The sequence below is a fragment of the Sciurus vulgaris genome, assembly GCF_902686455.1.
Source record: "Sciurus vulgaris genome assembly, chromosome: 7".
NCBI classification, from domain to species: Eukaryota; Metazoa; Chordata; class Mammalia; order Rodentia; family Sciuridae; genus Sciurus; species Sciurus vulgaris.
In genome coordinates, this window is record NC_136467.1 from 48,793,619 (window position 1) to 48,808,362 (window position 14,744).

General features: G+C 37.8%; 2 protein-coding genes across 3 annotated transcripts in view; one reads left to right on the top strand and one right to left on the bottom strand.

Annotated features, from left to right (window-relative positions):
• The first annotated feature begins 3,608 nt into the window (after positions 1–3,608).
• Positions 3,609–7,679, top strand: TSPYL4 (TSPY like 4). The gene has a single exon (XM_079146290.1). It carries the CDS (start codon positions 3,753–3,755, stop codon positions 4,986–4,988), a length of 1,236 nt encoding a protein of 411 aa, XP_079002416.1. The 5' UTR covers positions 3,609–3,752; the 3' UTR covers positions 4,989–7,679.
• Positions 7,680–9,318: 1,639 nt separating this feature from the next.
• The window catches only part of NT5DC1 (5'-nucleotidase domain containing 1), a 128,287-nt gene continuing 122,861 nt past the window's right edge, over positions 9,319–14,744 (bottom strand). For both annotated transcript variants that reach the window (XM_079146288.1, XM_079146289.1), the window contains exon 12: positions 9,319–11,017. In XM_079146288.1, the coding sequence (XP_079002414.1) occupies positions 10,917–11,017 (101 nt within the window). In that variant the 3' untranslated portion in view covers positions 9,319–10,916. The remainder of the gene's footprint in view (positions 11,018–14,744) is intronic.

Here is a 14,744-nt window from a genome sequence, read left to right on the forward strand (position 1 = left end):
AAAAGAGGCCTCAGATCCCTCACCCCTGCCGTGTCAGGACACAACAAAAAGACTGCCATCTTTAAGCCAGGAAGCAGGTCCTCTGCTGGCACCTTGACCTTAGACTTCCCAGTCTCTAAACAGTGATAAATACATTTCTGTTGTTTACAGTCACCAAGTCTACGGTGCTTTATTATAACAGCCTGAACTAGTAATACAGGGGAAATAGGAAGATAAGAAGATTTAACATTAAATAGGAATGGTTAGATGGTCTTATTTTTTTTTTAGTTCCTTCTCAAGTTTTATGTTGTGTAAGTTTACAGAATAGCTTAATTAATGAGAATGTAGGCTCCTAAATCAGATTACCCCGGTTCAGACTGACTCCACTATTTGCTGTATGATTTTAATTAAATCAGTTTATCTTTACTTCAGTTCCTTCTGAAGCAAAGTGGAGGTCATAATCTTATCACCTCACAGGGTCACTGTGAGAATTAAACGAGGCAAGTTGTAAAAGCATCTGCTATACAGAAAGCATTAAATAAGTGTATGTTATAATGAATGTATATAATCAGAAACTACACTGCTCTGAAAAATAAACTTGCTGTTTAAGAGGAATGGAGCATATTTCATAAATTTCCAATATTTACTATATACTCTAGTAAAGTCATTCCCATTTGATTCTATTTATGTTGGAATTCTGTTAACTCACTTATCTCCTGGCAAATGAAAATTACTTCATAGATGTTCATGGCATTTTCTATGGCTACTTTTTCTATAGAATCATAACTTACTGGTATGTCTTTTTCTGTGGAGTTAATTTTATTGCCAGTTGCCAACAGGACAAGGCTCTATTGTAATAATAATGTATAATAATGTCTGATATTCTTTTATTCTTTTTAATTTTTGGGACCAGGGCCTGAACCTAATGGTGCTTAACTACTTAGCCACATATCTAGCCCATTTTATTTAGAGACAGAGTGTCACTAAGTTGCTTAGGACTTCACTAAGTTGCTGAGGCTGGTTTTGAACTTGCAGTCCTCCTGCCTCAGTCTCCCAAGCTGTTGGAATTACAGGCATGTGCCACCACACCCACCTAATGTCCAATATTCTAATGTGCCAGAAATTTTAAATTATGACTCATAGCTACAATATATATCTACCAAATTCAAAATAAAACACCAGCAGTCATATTATGCATTTTGGTAAAAGCTTTTAAAATTTTCATCTAAATTTAAATTTTTACTTAAGTTATCAGGTTTTATTAAAACATTCTACGAGAGAATGACTTTCATGAAACAACCAAGAAAGTTAAAAAGTGAATTATAGATAGGTTCTAAATTAGATGACAGAGGTCATAAGAACTATAGAAATTTTGAGGACTATCAGAATCCTTGTTTATGAAATTCAATGCATTTAAAATGCTTACTACAATCTTCATGGACTGAGATTTTTTATTTTTTGGTACTGGGGATTGAGTCCTGTGGTGCTTTACCACTGAGCCACATCCCCAGCTATTTTTTAAATTTTAATTTTGAGACAGGGTCTAGCTAAATTGCTGAGGGCCACATTAAGTGCTGAGGCTGGGGAACTTGCAATTCTCCTGTCTCAGCCTACTGAGTCTCTGGATTATAGGCATGCCTCATCGTGCCTGGCTCTTGAACTGAAGAAGGGACAGGCTGTTAGGAGTAGAGGATGATTCAGGTGACAGAAGTAATCAAAGCTGAAGAGAGTGATGTTTCCAGTAGAAGACAAAAATTTTTTTTTAAACTGGTATACATAAAAAGAAAAAAGTTTGAATTTTATAAAGTTTTATAATAGCAAGCTCCCTCCCCTCGCTGCCCCCCCACCATACATAGCAAAGTAAATTTCTTTCAGCATTTGCTACTTTTTTGCATCTTAGCTCAGATTATAATGAAAGAGAGTTACTCCTTCAACAGTGTAAAGATTCTTTAGGAGAAGAAACAAAGCAGAGCAGTGTCAAAGAATAATTCAATTATGGAACATTGTTTACTTGTTTATAGAGATCATAAAGCAATAGATGGGTTTTTTCCCCACTAAAGCAAAAATAAGGATTTATTAAGAGAAAGAGGAATACAGGGAGAGAAAAATAATTGCTATCTGTAGAGTGAATCTTGTTTGCACTTTTTAAAGTAGGATAACTTATTTGCTGGCAGGCAGCAAAGGGGTCACTGTCCTTGAGTAGGGTGACTAGGGATAAAACAAAAACAAAAAACTGTGTGACAAGCTGTTTGTCTGTATTGTCTGCCTTCTTTCACTACCTCATTCTTAGTTGAATGAGGTCTACACTATTCCCTCACTAGAAGTCTTAGAATATATGTTTTTCTTTAAATCCTTTTTCTCTAAATTCTGAGTCCTTATTTGATTATGATCATACTCTGGGTTGCTCAAGATGGTTGCAAAGGGCTGTAATTGTTTGTGTAATATGAATTTATGATGTTAACATAAATGTGCAAAATATGTTTCCCTTTGGTCTTACCTTTTCTAAGAATGGTAGAACTTCAGATTCCGTAGAGGTAGGAGGGAGTGGGGGTATAAAAAGGGTGGAATGGGACAGATATCATTACCCTATATACATGTATGATTACATGAATGGTATGAATCTACATCGTGCACAATCATAGAAACAAAAAGATGTACCCCATTTGTGTACAATGAATCAAAATGCAGTCTGTAAAAATAAAAAAAGATTAACACCAGTGTTCTCACATTCCATCAAACTAATAGACAGTAGTGGTACCAAATGAATTTTCTGAGTTCAATTGGATAGTAATAACTAATTTTTCTTACTTTTTAAGTAAATATTTTTAAGAGACTGTAGATCAGGAGCAGGAGCCTGCAAATAGCTGACAGTTGCTTCTGTCCTGCAGTTACAACCGGAGCCAATTTGGGCAAATATATTTGGGCTTCATGCCCACAAGCATTATGAAGCAGAAACTACTTTGAGATTACAACCTGAAGAAAATCATAATATGCATCATTTTAGAAGTCAAAATCCACTAAGATTGTATTTCTAATTTGTGCATGTTGTGTGTATGGTCACCTCTAAGTAAGGAAAAAACAAAACAAAACTTTGCTACTCCTATTAAAAGTGAAGAGGAAATATTGTTCATTTGTTTCACTGACATCAGCCAAAGTTTAAAACCATAAAATCTGTATGGAAGTGAAATAATCCTTTATGATGTCTTGTTAGGATGAAAGAAGTTTCCTTTTCAACTGCTTCTAATTTAAAAAATCACAACCTAGCAACATTTCACTTTTCTTTAAAAATCAAAACCTGCTCATCTCAATTCTTTATTAATAGCCACGAATTTGTTCCTTAAAGGTAGGCCTGTGAGTTGGTGAATTCCCTCTCCTATTCACGTCCTGAGTCTGAATACACAATGACTAACCCTTCTTACTTTTAAATGAATATTTTAAGATAGGTACCTTAGAGATTCATTCAGAGACCTAGAAGTCCATATCAACACGGTTCGTACATGCTTGAGTTTTTTGCATTCATTTACGTACGCCAAATTTCTTTTCCAGACTGATTAAATTCATAACGTTTTGTAACCAGAAGACAAAGGAATACGTTTGATTGATAAGCGTAATCTTCCGGGCAGCGAGTTCTCGCGCGACGGCTAATGACGTAACCGGTTGCCATGACAGCGCCCGCCCCAACGAAAAGGGGTGGTGCTAGGAGCTGATTGCGGCGGAGCGCGGCTTCTGCAGAGGACAAGGAACGCCCTTCTGCAGGTCTGACTTCCATCAAAATGAGCGGCCTGGAGGTGGGCAGCAAGCTCCCTCTCGCCCCAACCGCCATTCCGGACCAGGCCCCAGGAGATCTGGCCCTAAGTCAGTGCCAGGGGCTCCGCGAGGAAACCGAGGCGGCACAGGAGATGGCGGAGACAGGTGAGGGCCGTTTGGAGGCCACTGCGGAGGGAGGTGCACCCCGGGATTCCGTGGACTGTAGCCCCGCACTCAGCGTCCGAGTTGCCGGGAGCTTCAGCCTTGCAGCCACCGGAGGGGGACTCGAAGATGCTGTGCCTCCTTCGAAGGGCCCGGAAGCAGCCTCTGTCTCTGTGGGAGCTGACAACAGCCAGAAAAATGGCTGTCAGCTCGGAGAGCCGCATAGCCCTGCGGAGCAGAAGGCTCTGGAAGGCTGTGGCGCAGGGGCCTGGGGGTCTCAGGTGAAGCCTGGGGTGAAGGCCAAGGAAGTGACGACTAAGAAATGCGCCATCTCGGCAGGAGCGGAAAAGGAGGGCGTAGCAGAGGCGGTGATGGAGGAAAAGAAGGTGATACAGAAGGAAAAAAAGGCAGCTGGTGGAGGGAAAGAGGAGGGACGACCCAGGGCCCCGAAGATCAATAACTGCATGGACTCGCTGGAGGCCATCGATCAAGAGCTGTCAAATGTAAATGCCCAGGCTGACAGGGCCTTCCTCCAGCTAGAGCGCAAATTTGGCCGAATGCGAAGGCTCCATATGCAGCGCAGGAGTTTCATTATCCAAAATATTCCAGGTTTCTGGGTCACCGCTTTTCGTAACCATCCTCAGCTGTCACCTATGATCAGTGGTCAAGACGAAGATATAATGAGGTACATGATCAATTTGGAGGTGGAGGAACTTAAACACCCGAGAGCAGGCTGCAAATTCAAGTTCATCTTTCAGAGCAACCCATACTTCCGAAATGAAGGGCTAGTCAAAGAGTACGAGCGCAGATCCTCTGGCCGAGTTGTGTCTCTTTCCACTCCAATTCGCTGGCACCGGGGCCAAGACCCCCAGGCCCATATCCACAGGAACCGGGAAGGGAACACTATCCCCAGTTTCTTCAACTGGTTCTCAGACCACAGCCTTCTAGAATTTGATAGAATTGCTGAGATTATCAAAGGGGAACTGTGGTCCAATCCTCTACAATACTACCTGATGGGTGAAGGACCCCGAAGAGGAATTCGAGGTCCACCACGACAGCCTGTGGAGAGCCCCAGGTCCTTCCGGTTCCAGTCTGGCTAACTTCTGCCCTGTGGAAAGCTCCTGCACAAGTTTCCTTCCCATCGTCTATTCTTGGCCAGCAGCATGCAACCTTCTGTCTGCTTTTTCATTGTACTGAACTAGTTTGTCCTTCAGTTCTAAGTTTTCAACAATTTCAAGATGGTTGCTTACATGCCTATGCTATTCTTCTGGCCCTTCAAGCTGTTCTGCATTGTATGAACATGTTACAAGCGCATGGCCTTCTACTGCTTCTATGCCACGCTCATGATGTTGTAGATATGTACTGCCTTCTTTGCATGGCTTGGGTCCTGTCTGTGACCATGGTCTTCTCCCAGGTCTTTTAGTGGTTCTCTGTCACAAGGAAGCTTGACACTTCTTTACAAATAACTAGCCACACTTTATGCTTGTGCTCCTAATATCCATGTACTATGTGTTTTTGAGTTTCACCACTGCAAGATAAAACTGAAATCTCAGCCCAGCCATCAACCCAAACTGGACATTCCAGGCTACCACTTACTGGATCCCAGCTGCTTTCCTGGGCCTTTGCTGTCTAACCTGCTGGTTATCTGGTAGAACAAACAGGTGGCTGGTGGGTAACTGCTACACACAAATGAAGTAACCTAAGAGGAACGCTCTGGTAGTTTGGTTATTGTGCATCGCAGTCAGCTACTGGTGAGTATGAAGAGCTGTGCCCACCAACAGTACTTGCTCTCTGCTGGTGGAGTTCTGTCTGCACAGGCCACCACTGCCTCATCATGAACTATCTATGGACCTAAGCTCCTAAGCAACACATAGCAAGCAACCCCCATACTCACCACTATTACCCATAAACCCAATTAGTTGTCAGGCAAGTTGAGCAGTGAAGTGGTAGTGCCTTAAGCAAGGTGGAATGGTCCTTTTTAGTAGCCTTTCTTGGCCCTAGCCAATAAACCACCATTAATGTAGGTGCCTTTGTTTGGCTACCCCTCTTTCCCTTCCACACCTCCTCTGGACATGATGAAGTTGCCAGGGTAGGGCACTGAGGAAGAGATTTTTCTGGAATGTGGGTCTTGTTATGCCTCTCACTCTTCCCCCATCTCTGCTTTTCTCCTCTCTCCCTCTCTGAAGCAGTTACCACTCAGAGACCGAAACCAAACTGGCAGAGTAGACTTTTTGGTTGTGTCCAGAAAGAGAAAGACTTGTAAAACATACTTCAGATCTCTGCCCTTATTTCTTGATCTCACTTTTGGCAAGGTCTCAAAGTCATAAAGGGAGACCTGTAGGGTAACTGCTTATTTGGGCATAGTGTTCTCCGTGAGGTTCACTGACATCCCCACCCTTTTCCTCCTATCTATTCTACCAAATTCTGTGTTTCTTGAGCTTTAGTTCAAAAAGTGGAAGGAGAGAAAAGGGCCTTAGTGATGGGCTGAAGGCAGGCAGTGTGGGTCGTGTGCCAAGCAACTAGAATTTGCTTTACTTCACTTTTCTAAAGATGACAGTTCTCTTTTGGGCCTTGAACTGTTTAAGAAGTGATTTGAAAATAGAATTTTGTGGGTCACCTGCCTCTACACCAATTTGTTACTGCCCTTATATACCACAGGATCTGCTGCACTGCCTAGTCCTCTTGGTCCTCACTTCTTAGTCAGCACTTCCTTCCCTGCTCTCCTTCCAAATGAGGGAGTAGGCTGCAGTCTACATTGTGGGAGATCCCAAGCTTTCTTTGGGGATAAGGAGCTGCGTGGAGTCTGCATTTCCAGGACAAGTTCCAGCAAAGTGATGCTGGAGGGCTGTCTCAGTTGTGAGAGTGTACAGTAGTGGTGAAGACCATTGGCCCTCACCCTTTTCCTTTGTTTTGAAGTCCTTTCCCTAAGCTCCCTGAGGGCTAAGGCAGTCTGACATGATCAGTGGAGAGGGTGCTCTAGGCTGGGAGTTTAACTAAAGGCCCAGAAGCAGACACCTGCTGTGAAGTGAACTCCTCAAGGCCCACAGTAAAGATCCCTGCAGGATCAGGGGTAGAAGGCAAGGCCTGAGGCAGTTCCTAGGGTAGAGGTAAGAGAATCAAAGCAGCTGGGGTTCAATTAGGATGCTTGGAGAAGGGCTTTCCTCCAATTTTTCCTAACTCCTTAAATTCATGAATAGAGTTTTGTAAACAAAAATACAAATCTGGGTGTTTTCTATTATTTTAGGAGTAATATTTATATATGTGGGAGATTAATGGTATATGTTCTTTATTTCACTCTGTTTGAATAACCTTATTAATTCCTTTCTCCATTTCAGCCTATTGGCAAAATTTATGTTTACAGCCCTGCTTCTTGCTTGTAATTGAGAACATGTGCAAAAATATCAAATTTGTGTCCTGTGCCGTATGAAGACGTCTGAATATTCATTAACAGATTAGCTTGTTATGGTCTCTGTTCTGTATAGTTCTATTCTTAGACATATAATTTGAATAATGTGATCTTTGAAGACTCTGAAGATTTTGAAAATCGTTGCTGTCTTGTGAAAATAATCTCAAAAAGAAAAACATAACTGTTGTTGTCTTACTTGATATTTCTTGCCCTAATAATAAAGTACTTGACATTACCTTCCTAGCCAGTATAACTACTAGCAGAATTGCTGTCAAACTAAGTAAGGATTATTAGTACTTTTGTCTTCTATGTGCTTGAAAGAAAAGTAAAATGTCACTACTATATTTCTTGTTGTCACCAAAAAATAAAAATAAATAAAAAGTTGGGTGTTGTCTAGGTTAATAAAAGGTTGGGAAATCATTAAAAAGTTATCAAGTGGTCACAGGGAAATTATGAAGTGTGTTGCTAACTTCTCACAGGACAATATAGGGTTAGAGGATCTCTTAACTGGTTTGGGGGTCTACAGAAGGAAAAATTGGGGTCTAAAACTGAGAAAGAAGACAGTGTTAAGAAATGGAGCTGCGTTTTTGGAGTTAACCAAAACTGGTAAGTGAAACCTGTATGATGCCTAAGTCTAATTTAATGACTAGTTATAATAAACTAAACAGCAACCACATTAATCTGTAACAAGTGAGTGGCACCAGCCAGTAGAAGAATGACATTACTGGTAAAGCTAAGGTTGATAGTAAATCAAGGGCAAGAAAAATGACATTTTCTGATTATGTCCAGCATAGGAATAGAAAAGTTGATGGAATTTGCAAAAGAAACATAGCTCTCTTAAATCTTCCAGGCCTAGAAAAATTACACCTCAGCAAGTGGAACTTACAAGAACTATATCAAGCAACAGCAACCCTGATAACTATATATTTAAGTTTCTAACTCAAATCAGAAATTTTGGGCTATTTATGTCAACTTTTTGCTTAAATGACTAAATATACTTGGTTATTACTTTTCACAAACCTTGCAGCATCCACAGCCCTCCCTATTAGAGAATGCAGAAGAACTTATTCTCTAAACCTTTATGAAATAGTGGCTGGACAGCACACGATTTATACTAGTAACTCAAGTTGTGATATCTGCTGTCATATGTTTTTAGATATATTCCAGTCATATTTAGGGTATTCTTTTTGGTGTACCACACACTACATGAAAAGAATTTAAGTACTGCCCACAAAATCCACAGTGATTAATTCTTCCAAAACCATCTTGAACTCCTTGAGAATTAGACCAAGGAGGGCATAATTAATATAAATGTAGTAAACCAGGATGGTGCATAGGGAATAGTTTTCCACTGAAAACAGCATGTTCAGGGATAAAAACCAATGTAGGTGCTTCCATTACCATCCCAAATTATACTAATTATATTGGGAAAAATTTTCCTTTCTTCATAAAACTTTATTAAAGGATAAAAACTTTTCCAGGGCTGGGGAGATAGCTCAGTCCATCCCCAGCATCAAAAAACAACAACAACAACAACAAAAAAAACCCCAAAAAAACAAACAAACAAACAACTTCTCCAATATTCTTTTTACTTTTTATGGTGTCACTTCTAGATGATATTTACTGTTCATACTCAATTAGAAATACTGGCACTTTTTATAACAATGAAGGAAAAATGTAAAAAGTCTAATACAACAGTCTAACAAACGTCCATTAGAGTCATCACTGACCTGTTAAAAAGGTAGAAGGAAACTTAGAAATAAATTCTAATTTTATCTTTTTAAAAGATGGAAAAAAACAAGTCAAATTAAGTGATAACTTGTTCAGGATTTTAGATGGATACTGACAAAACAGAGCTTCTGACTTGAGATCCCCCCCTCCTACCTCTACCACTTCTCAGTGGCCAAGAAAAGTAGTTAATTTAATTTTTTTGTTGTTGTTGGGGGGGGGCTCTCACTTTTCTTATTAATAGAAATTCATAAGCATTTAAAGATGTATTCTTTGCCATTTACAGAACAAACATGCATAAGGAAAAATAGCTTTATTTATAAAAATCAGATCTCTATAGCATACATGACTTAGCATCTTTCGTTTAGCCCTAAGTTTGATTGTATATGCACACTGTAATATTTCAGTGACATTCTGGGATAACAATTTCAAATACATCACCATATACTTATTGGTAGATATCTAACAAAGCTACTGACTTTGAGGAAGAAAAATCAATAACCTTTTCTTACCCTGAGATAATCATTCCCACAGTGTATTTGAGATTTCTCAAACATTTACAAATTTTAACAAAATATTTATCTTTTCACTGCATGTGTTTATGCTAAATTCTCTGGTACAATAATGACCAGTATTGTTTTCTGTTCCTGTTCATGATGGATAGTGAAGTTATAGCACAAAAAGTAGTTAGGAATTTACTGTAAACATTATCTGGCTCCAAATGTCTTGTAACAAATAGCTGCTAATATGACTATGCACAGCACATAAAATATAACATCCTGGATTGTAATAAATCTGTGAAACCCTTAAAATGGTTTTTCTCAACATTTTTTTCATAACTCTCCTAAGAAAAAAAATTAACTCAAATTTAATAACTATATACTGCTTTCTCCCTAATAAGAAAATTTAATACCAAGGAAGAAGAATTTTCTTGGTATTTTTGAATGTTGAAAGACCAGAATCCATTGTGTTATTGAAGATGGTTTTTCACCCCGAGAATCAATTTTAAATTCTGTTGAGAAGGCATATCTTAAAGTTATTGACAATGAACTAATACAGTCCCTAACATTAGGGGGAAAACAGTGGGTAACAATGAAGGTTGAGATTGGCTTCTAGTTACCATCTCTGTCCCATGATGGCTTTATGATCTCAGAAGAAATCATGTGTCTATTTTCTTATTTTGGAAAACAGGAATAGTACCAAACCTAACAGTTTGGGAAAATCATTTAACGTCACTGGGCTCAATGTTATTGGCTCTAAATTGAGAGAACTGATATAGATTAGCTATTTCCAGTTCTGGCTGTACTTTCTGTTAAAGACATTATAAACGATATCAATAATCAGCGTATTCACCCAGACAAACAAAATTATGGAGTATATGGCAATTGGTTCTCAAACTGTTGTGTGCATCAAAATCACCTGGAAGGCTTGTTAAAACACACATTGGTGGGCTCTCTTCCCACAGTTTCTGATTCAGGAGATTTTGGGGTGGGGCCTTCTAACCAGCATTATCAAGTTCTAGGTGATGCTGTGCTATTTGTGGATGCACAACTTTGAGAACCACCAGACTAATCGTATGTGCAAATTATGTAAGTCTCCCAAGCTGCATTATAATTTCAAAGCTGTTGGTATAGAAAATACCAAGAATGTTCTTTTTAGTTCTAGGATACTGGGATTTTAATATTCCAAGAGTTATTAAGCATCAAAATGATTTATATAAAAAGCAGACCTATAGACAAATACCAATTTCTTGGTGAATTTTTCATTAAAAATTTGTTCCTATAAAGCATTTTACAGTATTTTTTTGAAAATTAGTATTTTTTACAGTACATTTGTTGCATATGTGGTTCTTCATTTTTTAGTAGAGATAATTTATTTTGTTGTCCATATCTCATTATTCAATAAGACCATTGGTATAATGCACCAAAGGATAGTACCCAGCTGTTTTTGAACTGTTTGAAGAGAATCTTGTAAATTTGTAGTCCAGAGGTAATTCTAAGGGGGGGGGGGGGCGACAAAAAACAATTTGATTATTCTGCAGGTCTCCAAACACTTTAATACAAATAAATAAAAAAGAGATATTCAGTTTTATTTTTTTTAGAGTTTCATAATTTTAATGTATCTTTTACCTGGACAAGTGTTACCTAGGATGAGGAGTGTAAATGTCTTTCCTTATAAACTTTACAATAATATTTAAGTCAAATCACATTTAGCAATTCTGCAAATCATTCTCAGAGCTCTAACTAGTGAGTTCACTTTCAGTACTCTACACAATGAGTAGGAATGCTCATCTGAATTTAAAAAAAAAAAAATTTAAATCTCCCAGGTCCTACTCAGCCAATCTCATAATTGGTAAATGGGAACTAATAATCCTCACAGCTTCAAGTAGTAGTAAAAGGATTACTAAGAATAATCTTTGAATGTTTAGCAAAATAAGAATTCCAATATGCATAATATGAAAACTTTCTCCATGTGATAAGCATTACATATACTCAGGACTTGGAGCAGAATTAAGATTGACACCATACAATACATACTCAAATATTGGAAATGTGATATCCTTATATATGTCTCTCAAAACTTAAAATAATCTTCAGATACTAACCCCTTGCCAATTTCTCCAAGGGAGCATTAACCAGAAATATTTCAAGTGAAGCATAGCAGTATATGTCATGTTATGATACTCATTCCACATGTAAATAAATGACAGTAGCCTCGTAAGGGGGCGCATGCCTATAATCCCAGCGGTTCAGGAAGCTGAAGCAGGAGGATCATGAACTCAGAGCCAGCCTCAGTAACTTATGGAGGCCCTAAGCAACTTAGTGAGACCCTCTCTCTAAATAAAATATAATAAGTGTTGAGAATGTGGCTCAGTGGTGAAGTGCCCCTGGGTTCAACCACTTGTACCAAGGGTGGTGGGGGGAAATATATGACAGTAATCCTTAGTTCACAAATTTTAGAAGTGAAAAATCATTTAGTAGTACCAAAGTATCGAATATGTTTAAATTATACTTTATTTTAGTGAAAATTGTCAAAACTCACTTATTCTATGAAATGAAAACTAGTGCTAGAGAAAAAGAACAAACACTGCCTTTCCAATGCTAAAGACAGCTAGGATTACTCTAAACAGAAAAATATTCAGCATTAGTAAATGTCATAGGTTCTCACTGTTCTGTTAGCTGGAGGTATTTTTGTTTGGTGGTGCTAAAGATTGAACTTGGGACCTTGTACATGCTAGGCAAGTGCTGTATCACTGGCCTACATCCCCAGCCCTAGCAGGATTATAGTTTGAACCATGCATTTAAAATTGCACTGAGCCAGGTGCAGTTGTGCAGGCCTGTAATCTCAGCAGCCTGGGAGGCTGAGGCAGAAGGATCATGAGTTTGATCTCACTAGTGAGTTCAATTTCAGTACTCTACACAATAAATAGGAATGCTCATCTGAATGTGTGAGCAACTTATTGAAGCCCTAAGGAACTTAGCAAGACCTGTCTCAAAAAAAAAAAAAAAAAAAAAAAAAGGCTAGGGATGTGGCTCAGTAGTAAAACACCCTGGATTAAATCCCTGGTTCAAAATAAAATAAAATAAAAATAAATAAATGAATAGAAAAGAAATGAAATCGTATTAAAAAGTAAATCAATGAATCTGAGTTTCTAAAATTGTACCTCTCTGAGGTTCTGAATTTCTGATGAACTACCAAATGATACAGGCCAAGAATTGAGCCAACCATCTCCTTTTTTCCTCATTTCTTACATATTTCCTAAAGTATAAGAAATACTTTCTTTCCCAGGAATTGTGTGTCCTCAAGTGCTGATTGCCTCTTCAGCACTCCACTGACTTTACTCTGAAGTTCATGTTTTGTTCAGCTTTTCTAGTTGTTTTAGCCCCAGTGAAAAATGGAAGTCTAAAGTAATTTTTTAACATCAGATTCTTAAGTTGGAGATGATAATACCAGACTGCATTTCCTTCCTCACGGGATGAATGTGAAAGAACATATGACAAGATACTTACCTGAATTATTGGTAGAATTACAATAGATAAAAACGATTACCTTATGAAAATGCTTATAAACCAATCACCACTGTAACGTATCTGGCTAAGTACAAAATTGTTGTAACAGTTGTAAAAATGGCTTCTGGGAATTTAAATGTGAATGAGATAGCCAAGTCTAAAGATATCAGTTTTTTTAAAAATATTTTTTAGTTGTCAATGGATCTTTTGTTTTATTTTTTAATTTATATGTGATGCTGAAGATTGAACCCAGGGCCTCACACATGCCAGGCAGGCACAACTCCCTAGATATCAGTTTTAAGAGGCAAAGAAAGAGGAGTATGAGGTTTACTTTTCACCTCCCATCTCATTCAAAAAAAGAACTTTTATTGTCTCCCAGTTGTTATTGTTAAGATCTTAGGGCAAGGGATAGACAAACTCTGTCAGATTAACTATTTTGTTAAAACAAGCATTTCTAGACCAGGGATTCATGAAGATGGATTCAGCAAGAAGAAAACATTTGTGTCTCTTACAGGGAAGTCATTGTTGGGTGCTATTTGGTTTTGAAAGCAAAGAATCAAATTCTTGCTTACCACAACAGTGTTCTGTTAAAACTCTGTAAAAAAATACACTACAAAATCAAGTATATTATTCAAACTTAGGTAACAATTAAATGATGTAAATGTTCTTAAACATTAAGTTCAATATTAAATAACACAGAGAGAGAATAACTCTTGGGACTTTTTAAAAAAGAGATTATCAGGATAACATTTATATAAAGGGTCTATCTTTAATATGTTTAAAGCCATGAGTATCACATTATTATTCTTCTAGCCATCTTTTTTAGTTGGAGGCAAATTATGCAGTAATATCCAGTAATACTGAATCTATTCCTGAAATAATGGTCAAGTTACGAGAAACAATTTCTTCATAAGAATGTGATCACAGCAAAGAACATGAACTTTGACGAATTCTTTGCTTTTTGAGGAGTGTCTTGAACCTCAAAATAACTGAATATGACATAACATCTCTCACCCTTTCCCTAAAAAAAAAAAAAAAAAAAAAAAAAGACACTGGTTTACTTTTGATTGACTATTGCCACGTCCTCCTTAATATTTCTTCCTGAAAAAGTTGAACAGAAGACAAAGGCCCTGCTCAGTTTTCTATTATGGAGCTGGGAAGAACGGTTTTGGAGTATGAAAATGAGAAATACTCTGAGGTATGGTTAAGGAGAGGTGGTCATTTTCCAATTCTTTGGGGAAATATTTAAATTCTAGAATAATAGAAATGTACTTTTCTTTGGTTTTCCATTTATAATCACATCCTCTTGACAGTTTTTATTTAGGTACTTTACAACAATCCAATGGCTTCCATTATCATACTTTTTCAATAAAATTTTGAATCATTTTAACAGAAAATAAACTATAAAGATTGAAAATATAGTTTAATTGTGGGTTAGGCCCTCCTCAAAGTTACACAGTTCATTTCTTTAACAGGAATCTTTTTGTAAAAGGGAGAATTATATTTAGGTTATCATTGTTTAATTTTATGTGTAGGCATGGAATAAGAAAAAAACCAAACCATTCTTTAAAAACCAATGAGAAGCTATTATTTAAGACTAGGATATACTACATGTATTGGATACATATAGTGACACAGGGGATGGATCTTTAGAAGGTCCCATATATCTTAGAGTCATCTTCAGAATCCCACCAGTAATTCAGTTAAGTATC

Coding starts and splice junctions, on each gene's coding strand:
- TSPYL4 (XM_079146290.1), top strand. CDS start 3,753: ATGAGCGGCCTGGAGGTGGGCAGCAAGCTCCCTCTCGCCCCAACCGCC.